Raw genomic sequence first — 9,723 nt, 5'->3', positions numbered from 1 at the left:
CACTAGTAGAGTACTAGCAGCGTCTACTAACACTAGTAGAGTACTAGCAGCGTCTACTGACACTAGTAGAGTACTAGCAGCGTCTACTAACACTAGTAGAGTACTAGCAGCGTCTACTGACACTAGTAGAGTAGCAGCTTTAATGTGCTAATTTTTTTCCCACTCAAGCGCCCCAAGATACATTTGAAAGTGGACCGGCCCAACGTGGAACCTCCACCCCGGGCCTGCTAGTAGTACTACTGTAGTAGTAGTAGTACTAGTACTGTAGTAGTAGTAGTAGAACTGTAGTAGTAGTAGTAGTAGTAGTAGTACTAGGACGTACGTATCACTGTAGTAGTAGTAGTAGTAGTAGTACTACTAGTACTGTAGTAGTAGTAGTACTACTAGTACTGTAGTAGTAGTAGTAGTAGTAGTAGTACTAGTACTGTAGTAGTAGTAGTAGTAGTAGTAGTACTAGTACTGCAGTAGTAGTAGTACTAGTACTGCAGTAGTAGTAGTAGTAGTAGTAGTAGTAGCAGTAGTACTAGTACTGCAGTAGTAGTAGTAGTAGTAGTAGTAGTACTGCAGTAGTAGTACTAGTAGTAGTACTAGTACTAGTACTGCAGTAGTAGTACTAGTAGTAGTACGTACGTATGGCTGCGATGAACTTGTGGAAGGAGGCGAAGGGGAAGAGCGGCTCAGGAAGCTCTCGGAGGAAGAGCTTCAGAGCCCCGGTCACAACGTGGACCTCATCCCACTGGCCGTCGTCAAGGTCCAGAGCATCCTCTGGGGAGGAGGGGGGAGGGGAGGGGAGGGGAGGAGGAGAGGAGAGGAGGGGGGAGGGAGGAGAGGGAGGGAGAGGAGGGGAGGGAGGAGGAGAGGAGGAGAGGAGGGGAGAGGGGAGGGAGGAGAGGAGAGGAGGGGTGAGGGAGGAGGAGAGGGAGGAGAGGGAGGAGAGAGAGGAGGAGGAGAGGGAGGAGGAGAGAGAGGAGGAGGGAGAGGAGAGGAGGAGGAGGGAGGAGGAGAGGAGAGAGAGGGAGGAGGGAGAGGAGGGAGGGGAGAGGAGGGAGGAGGAGAGGAGGAGGGGAGGGAGAGAGGAGGGAGAGGAGGGGAGGGAGGAGGAGAGGAGGAGAGGAGGAGAGAGGGGAGGGAGGAGAGGAGAGGAGAGGAGGGGAGGAGGAGAGGGAGGAGGGAGGAGGAGAGAGGAGGGAGGGGAGGAGAGGAGGGGAGGGGAGGGGAGGAGAGGAGAGGGAGGAGAGGGAGGAGGGAGGAGGAGGGAGGAGAGGAGGGAGAGGAGAGAGGAGAGGAGGAGAGGAGGAGAGGAGGAGAGGAGATGGAGGAGGAGAGAGGAGAGGGAGGAGGAGAGAGAGGAGGAGAGGAGGAGAGAGAGGAGGGGGAGGGGAGAGGAGGGAGGAGAGGAGGAGGAGAGGAGAGGAGGGAGGAGAGGAGAGGAGGGAGGAGAGGAGGGGAGGAGAGAGGGGAGGGAGGAGAGGAGAGGGAGGGAGGGAGGAGGGAGGGGAGGAGGGAGGAGAGAGGAAGGAGGAGGGGAGGATGAGGGAGGAGAGAGGGGAGGGAGGAGAGGAGAGGAGTGGAGGGGAGGAGGGAGGAGGAGAGGGAGGAGGAGAGAGGAGGGAGGAGGGAGGAGAGGGAGGAGGAGAGGAGGGAGGAGGGGAGGAGGAGAGGAGAGGAGGGAGGAGGAGAGGAGAGGAAGGAGGAGGAGAGAGGAGGGAGGGAGGAGGAGGGAGGAGGGAGAGGAGAGGGAGGAGAGAGGGGAGGGAGGGGAGGAGAGGAGAGGGAGGAGAGGGAGGGAGGAGGGAGGGAGGAGGGAGGGGAGGAGGGGAGGGAGGGAGGAGGGAGGGAGGAGGGAGGGGAGGAGGGAGGAGAGGAGGGGAGGGGAGGGGAGGGGAGGAGAGGAGAGGGAGGAGAGGGAGGAGAGGAGAGGAGAGGAGGAGAGGAGAGGAGGAGAGAGGGGAGGGAGGGGAGGAGAGGAGAGGGAGGAGAGGGAGGGAGGAGGGAGGGAGGAGGGAGGGGAGGAGGGGAGGGAGGGAGGAGGGAGGGGAGGAGGGGAGGAGAGGAGGGGAGGGGAGGGGAGGAGAGGAGAGGGAGGAGAGGAGAGGAGAGGAGGAGAGGAGAGGAGGAGAGGGAGGAGGGGAGGAGGGGGGAGGGGAGGGGAGGAGGAGGGAGAGGAGGGAGGAGAGGAGAGGAGGAGAGGAAGAGAGAGAGGAGGAGAGGGAGGAGGGGAGGAGGCGAGGAGGAGGAGAGGAGGGAGGAGAGAGAGGAGGGAGGGAGGAGAGGAGGGAAGGAGGAGAGGGAGGAGGGGAGGAGGAGAGGAGAGGAGGGAGGAGGAGAGAGGAGGGAGGAGGGAGGAGGGGGAGGGACATCAGCAACGTTCATCAATTTATACAAACGATCAAACCAACTAGAGCACTAGCCCTGGTGCTAACAGCTACGGGGCTAACAGCTAGCCTAGGGCTAACAGCTAGCCTGGAGCTAAGGGCTAGCCTGGAGCTAAGGGCTCCCCTGGTAAACGTGTTGTGGGTGCCGTAGTGTTTACCGTGGTCGGCTTTGTGTCGTAGCCTCTGGATGACGGCCAGGTTCCCACTGACCCGGTAGATCCCGTCCACATCGAGACCTGGAACACAACACAACAGCTAGACCCACAACACAACAACACACCAAAACACAACACAACAGAACATCGAGACCTGGAACACAACACAACATGTAGACCACAACACAACAACACAATGCAACACAACATCGAGACCTGGAACACAACACAACATCTAGACCCACAACACAACAACACAATACAACACAACACAACACAACATCTAGACCTGGAACACAACACAACAGCTAGACCACAACACAACAACACAATGCAACAGCTAGACCCACAACACAACAACACAACACAACACAACACAACATCGAGACCTGGAACACAACACAACAGCTAGACCACAACACAACAACACAATACAACAGCTAGACCCACAACACAACAACACAACACAACACAACATCTAGACCTGGAACACAACACAACACAACACAACAGCTAGACCCACAACACAACAACACAATGCAACACAACACAACACAACATCGAGACCTGGAACACAACACAACATGTAGACCACAACACAACACACCACAACATCTAGACCCACAACACAACAACACAATACAACACAACACAACACAACACAACATCTAGACCCACAACACAACAGCTAGACCCACAACAACACAATACAACACAACACAACATCTAGACCGACAACACAACATCTAGATCTAGAACACACAACACAACATTTCTCCAGACGCAGAACACTCAACAGAAGTCCCTGTGTGTGTGTGTGTGTGTGTGTGTGTGTGTGTGTGTGTGTGTGTGTGTGTGTGTGTGTGTTACCTCTCCTCTCCACTGCTCTGATGCACTTGTCCAGGAACTTGGGCACGGTGCAGTTTTCTCTGTGGCACAGCGTGTCCAGATGGCAGCCAAACACGTTGTCTACAAACAGGGCCGCCAGTTAGCTCTTTATGCTACGTAATGACTAGCTATGGACTACTGTGTTAGCTCTTTATGCTACGTAATGACTAGCTATGGACTACTGCGTTAGCTCTTTATGCTACGTAATGACTAGTTATGGACTACTGCGTTAGCTCTTTATGCTACGTAATGACTAGTTATGGACTACTGCGTTAGCTCTTTATGCTACGTAATGACTAGCTATGGACTACTGCGTTAGCTCTTTATGCTACGTAATGACTAGCTATGGACTACTGTGTTAGCTCTTTATGCTACGTAATGACTAGTTATGGACTACTGCGTTAGCTCTTTATGCTACGTAATGACTAGCTATGGACTACTGCGTTAGCTCTTTATGCTACGTAATGACTAGCTATGGACTACTGCGTTAGCTCTTTATGCTACGTAATGACTAGCTATGGACTACTGCGTTAGCTCTTTATGCTACGTAATGACTAGTTATGGACTACTGCGTTAGCTCTTTATGCTACGTAATGACTAGCTATGGACTACTGCCTTAGCTCTTTATGCTACGTAATGACTAATTATGGACTACTGCGTTAGCTCTTTATGCTACGTAATGACTAGTTATGGACTACTGCGTTAGCTCTTTATGCTACGTAATGACTAGCTATGGACTACTGCGTTAGCTCTTTATGCTACGTAATGACTAGCTATGGACTACTGTGTTAGCTCTTTATGCTACGTAATGACTAGTTATGGACTACTGCGTTAGCTCTTTATGCTACGTAATGACTAGCTATGGACTACTGCGTTAGCTCTTTATGCTACGTAATGACTAGCTATGGACTACTGCGTTAGCTCTTTATGCTACGTAATGACTAGCTATGGACTACTGCGTTAGCTCTTTATGCTACGTAATGACTAGTTATGGACTACTGCGTTAGCTCTTTATGCTACGTAATGACTAGCTATGGACTACTGCCTTAGCTCTTTATGCTACGTAATGACTAATTATGGACTACTGCGTTAGCTCTTTATGCTACGTAATGACTAGCTATGGACTACTGCCTTAGCTCTTTATGCTACGTAATGACTAGCTATGGACTACTGCGTTAGCTCTTTATGCTACGTAATGACTAGCTATGGACTACTGCCATAGCTCTTTATGCTACGTAATGACTAGCTATGGACTACTGCCTTAGCTCTTTATGCTACGTAATGACTAGCTATGGACTACTGCCTTAGCTCTTTATGCTACGTAATGACTAGCTATGGACTACTGCCTTAGCTCTTTATGCTACGTAATGACTAGCTATGGACTACTGTGTTAGCTCTTTATGCTACGTAATGACTAGTTATGGACTACTGCCTTAGCTCTTTATGCTACGTAATGACTAGCTATGGACTACTGCGTTAGCTCTTTATGCTACGTAATGACTAGCTATGGACTACTGCGTTAGCTCTTTATGCTACGTAATGACTAGCTATGGACTACTGCCTTAGCTCTTTATGCTACGTAATGACTAGCTATTGACTACTGTGTTAGCTCTTTATGCTACGTAATGACTAGTTATGGACTACTGCGTTAGCTCTTTATGCTACGTAATGACTAGCTATGGACTACTGCCATAGCTCTTTATGCTACGTAATGACTAGCTATGGACTACTGCCTTAGCTCTTTATGCTACGTAATGACTAGTTATGGACTACTGTGTTAGCTCTTTAGTGTAACATAATGAGTAGTTATGGCTAGCTTTGTTAGCTCTTTAATGCTATGTAGTGGCTGGTTGTGGCTAGCTGTGTTAGCTCTCTGATGCTACGTAGCGGCTGGCTGTGGTAGCTGTGTTAGCTCTCTGATGCTACGTAGCGGCTGGCTGTGGTAGCTGTGTTAGCTCTCTGATGCTACGTAGCGGCTGGCTGTGGCTAGCTGTGTTAGCTCTCTGATGCTACGTAGCGGCTGGCTGTGGTAGCTGTGTTAGCTCTCTGATGCTACGTAGCGGCTGGCTGTGGCTAGCTGTGTTAGCTCTCTGATGCTACGTAGCGGCTGGCTGTGGTAGCTGTGTTAGCTCTCTGATGCTACATAGCGGCTGGCTGTGGTAGCTGTGTTAGCTCTCTGATGCTACGTAGCGGCTGGCTGTGGCTAGCTGTGTTAGCTCTCTGATGCTATGTAGCAGCTGGCTGTGCCTGTGTTAGCTCTCTGATGCTACGTAGCGGCTGGCTGTGGTAGCTGTGTTAGCTCTCTGATGCTACGTAGCGGCTGGCTGTGGTAGCTGTGTTAGCTCTCTGATGCTACGTAGTGGCTGGTTGTGGCTAGCTCTGTTAGCTCTCTGATGCTACGTAGCGGCTGGCTGTGGTAGCTGTGTTAGCTCTCTGATGCTACATAGCGGCTGGCTGTGGTAGCTGTGTTAGCTCTCTGATGCTACATAGCGGCTGGCTGTGGTAGCTGTGTTAGCTCTCTGATGCTACGTAGCGGCTGGCTGTGGCTAGCTGTGTTAGCTCTCTGATGCTACGTAGCGGCTGGCTGTGGCTAGCTGTGTTAGCTCTCTGACGCTACGTAGCGGCTGGCTGTGGCTAGCTGTGTTAGCTCTCTGATGCTACGTAGCGGCTGGCTGTGGTAGCTGTGTTAGCTCTGTGTTAGCTCACCGCGGATGTAGCCCTTCTCCTTGACGCTCTGTAGGGTCGGTCGCCGCTGGAGGAAACGTCTCAGCTTGACCCGAACTCGACCGTGGTCCGTCTCCCCGGCCCGGCCCGTCTGTCCTGCTGCATACAGACACACAGACAGACGGTCAGAGAGACAGACATACACACAGACAGACTGTCACAGAGACAGACAGACACACAGACAGACAGACAGACAGACACACAGACAGACGGTCACAGAGACAGACAGACACACAGACAGACGGTCACAGAGACAGACAGACACACACACACAGACGGTCACAGAGACAGACAGACACACAGACAGACAGACACACAGACAGACGGTCACAGAGACAGACAGACACACAGACAGACGGTCACAGAGACAGACAGACACACAGACAGACGGTCACAGAGACAGACACACAGACAGACGGTCATAGAGACAGACAGACAGGGAGACAGACAGAGATAGAGCAACAGACAGACAGACACACAGACAGACTGTCACAGAGACAGACAGACACACAGACAGACTGTCATAGAGACAGACAGACACACACAGACAGACTGTCATAGAGACAGACAGACACACAGACAGACGGTCATAGAGACAGACAGACAGGGAGACAGACTGTCATAGAGACAGACAGACACACAGACAGACGGTCACAGAGACAGACACACACACAGACAGACTGTCATAGAGAGAGACAGACAGAGATAGAGCAACAGACAGACAGACACACAGACAGACTGTCACAGAGACAGACAGACACACAGACAGACTGTCATAGAGACAGACTGTCATAGCGACAGACACATAGGGAGACAGACAGAGAGATAGAGTGACAGACACAGACAGACAGACAGACAGACTGTCATAGAGACAGACAGACACACAGACAGACTGTCATAGAGACAGACAGACACACAGACAGACTGTCATAGAGACAGACACATAGGGAGACAGACAGAGAGATAGAGCGACAGACATACAGACAGACAGACAGACAGACATACCGGTCTTGATCCCTTCCTCTCCCTCCTCATCTTCTTCTTCAGAAATACGGTCCGGTTCCTGCTATGGTGACCGATACATACCATAATACTATTAATTATTAGTATTATTATTGGTATTATTATGATGAACAGGATATGAGCAGGTTATGAACAGGATATGAGCAGGTTATGAACAGGATATGAGCAGGTTATGAACAGGTTATGAGCAGGTTATGAACAGGTTATGAGCAGGTTATGAACAGGATATGAGCAGGTTATGAACAGGTTATGAACAGGTTATGAGCAGGATACTAGAGGAGTTTACCAGCTGCTGGATGGCGTCCATGATGACCTTGTGCCAGTCCAGGATGATGCTGTCTGTGTCGTACTGGACCAGGTACTCACAGCCCTGCCGCGTCCTCAGCTGCTCACAGAAACACACCGCAAATAACCTTTAACCTCCACCTTTAACCTCCACCTTTAACCTTCACCTATAACCTCCACCTTTAACCTCCACCTTTAACCTCCACCTTTAACCTTCACCTATAACCTCCACCTTTAACCTCCACCTTAACCTCCACCGTTAACCTCCACCTTTAACCTTCATCTTTAACCTTCACCTATAACCTCCACCTTTAACCTCCACCTTTAACCTTCATCTTTAACCTTCACCTATAACCTCCACCTTTAACCTTCATCTTTAACCTTCACCTTTAACCTTCACCTTTAACCTCCACCTTTAACCTTCATCTTTAACCTTCACAGATGACCTCCACCTTTAACCTCCACCTTTAACCTTCATCTTTAACCTTCACCTTTAACCTTCACCTTTAACCTCCACCTTTAACCTCCACCTTTAACCTTCACCTTTAACCTTCATCTTTAAACTTCACCTTTAACCTTCACCTTTAACCTTCACCTTTAACCTCCACCTATAACCTCCACCTTAACCTCCACCTTTAACCTTCACCTTTAGCCTCCACCTTTAACCTTCACCTTAACTCCTCCTCCACATTAACTCCTCCTCCACCTTTAACTTCCACCTTTAACCTTCACCTTAACTCCTCCTCCACCTTAACTCCTCCTCCACCTTTAACTCCTCCTCCACATTTAACTCCTCCCCCTTTACTCTACACCTTTAACCTACCACCACCTTTATGTTACAAACGCCTTGGAAGGGTTAGGCAGCCATTACCATGGTCACCATGGTGGCTGTTGTCAGATTACCCGTGGCAACAAGCCGTCACCATGGTCACCATGGCGGCTGTTGTCAGATTACCCGTGGCAACAAGCCGTCACCATGGTCACCATGGCGGCTGTGGTAGTACCTCCAGAACGTTCTTCTTGGAGGACTTGTCTTTGTTGGCCCAGGAGAGGGAGGAGCCTCTCAGATCCACCGTGTACTCTGGAACAATCTGGCTGGTTTTACCCTGCAAACACGTTAGAGTCAGCTGTCGGATGGTCCTGTGTGTGTGTGTGTGTGTGTGTGTGTGTGTGTGTTTTTGTGTAAATTACAGAGTAGCTGCGTGCGTGCGTGCGTGCGTGCGTGCGTGTGTGTGTGTTTTTGTGTAAATTACAGAGTAGCTGCGTGCGTGCGTGCGTGCGTGCGTGCGTGCGTGCGTGCGTGCGTGCGTGTGTGCGTGCGTGCGTGCGTGTGTGCCTGCGTGTGTGCGCGCGCGCGTGCGTGCGTGCGTGTGTGCGTGCGTGTGTGCGTGCGTGCGTGCGTGCGTGTGTGCGTGCGTGCGTGCGTGCGTGCGTGCGTGCGTGCGTGCGTGCGTGCGTGCGTGTGTGTGTGTGTGTGTACTTACAGAGTTGCTGGGGTTGGAGGTTCTGGGGTCTCTGTGGAAGGTCAGGATGCCGCCGTGCAGGACGGTCCAAGATGGAGCCCAGTTCTTCCTGTCCAGACAGGAAACAGTCAACACAACACACATATCACTCTATCTATCTATCACTCTATCTATCACTCTATCTATCTATCTATCTATCTATCTATCACTCTATCTATCACTCTATCTATCTATCTATCTATCACTCTATCTATCACTCTATCTATCTATCACTCTATCTTTCTATCTATCTATCACTCTATCTATCTATCTATCTATCACTCTATCTATCTATCACTCTATCTATCACTCTATCTATCTATCTATCTATCTATCTATCTATCTATCTATCTATCTATCTATCTATCTATCTATCACTCTATCTATCACCCTATCTATATATCTATCTATCTATCTATCACTCTATCTATCTATCTATCTATCTATCTTCTATTCCCTCCTGATGAAGAAGCTCACCTGATCCTCTTTCCTCCATCTACTACTTTGGTCTTGTTGAGAACACCAGCTTTCTCCAGCTGATGAACCTGGAGAAGGAGGGGGGAAGGAAAAGGGAGGAGTATGGAAGGGGAGGAGGGAGAAGGAGGGAAGAGGGAGGGGGAGGAAAAGGAAAATTTATAAATAAACAATATCTTTATCTAATGTCAGATCCAGACTAGAGCCAGACAACCTGTGTGTGTGTGTGTGTGTGTGTGTGTGTGTATGTGTGTGTGCGTGCGTGCGTGCGTGCGTGCATGCGTGCGTGCGTGTGCG

The 9,723-nt window shown here is 50.2% G+C and overlaps 1 protein-coding gene across 1 annotated transcript; it reads right to left on the bottom strand.

The window, feature by feature from the left end:
- Positions 1-630: 630 nt before the first annotated feature.
- LOC311377450 (rho GTPase-activating protein 27-like) lies at positions 631-9,497 on the bottom strand (the record flags this gene model as incomplete). The annotated part of the gene is made up of 9 exons (XM_084491339.1): positions 631-765; positions 2,534-2,611; positions 3,401-3,499; positions 6,125-6,241; positions 7,148-7,208; positions 7,452-7,550; positions 8,455-8,556; positions 8,935-9,022; positions 9,430-9,497. Coding segments are annotated over 9 exons (847 nt in total), but the record flags the coding sequence as incomplete, so codon positions are not given.
- Between the last annotated feature and the right edge of the window lie 226 nt (positions 9,498-9,723).

Source organism: Micromesistius poutassou (assembly GCF_964030765.1).
Source record: "Micromesistius poutassou genome assembly, contig: SCAFFOLD_1761, whole genome shotgun sequence".
In the NCBI taxonomy this organism is placed as follows: domain Eukaryota; kingdom Metazoa; phylum Chordata; class Actinopteri; order Gadiformes; family Gadidae; genus Micromesistius; species Micromesistius poutassou.
The sequence above is the reverse complement of the archived record's forward strand: the minus strand, read 5'-3'. Positions and strand labels throughout refer to the sequence as shown.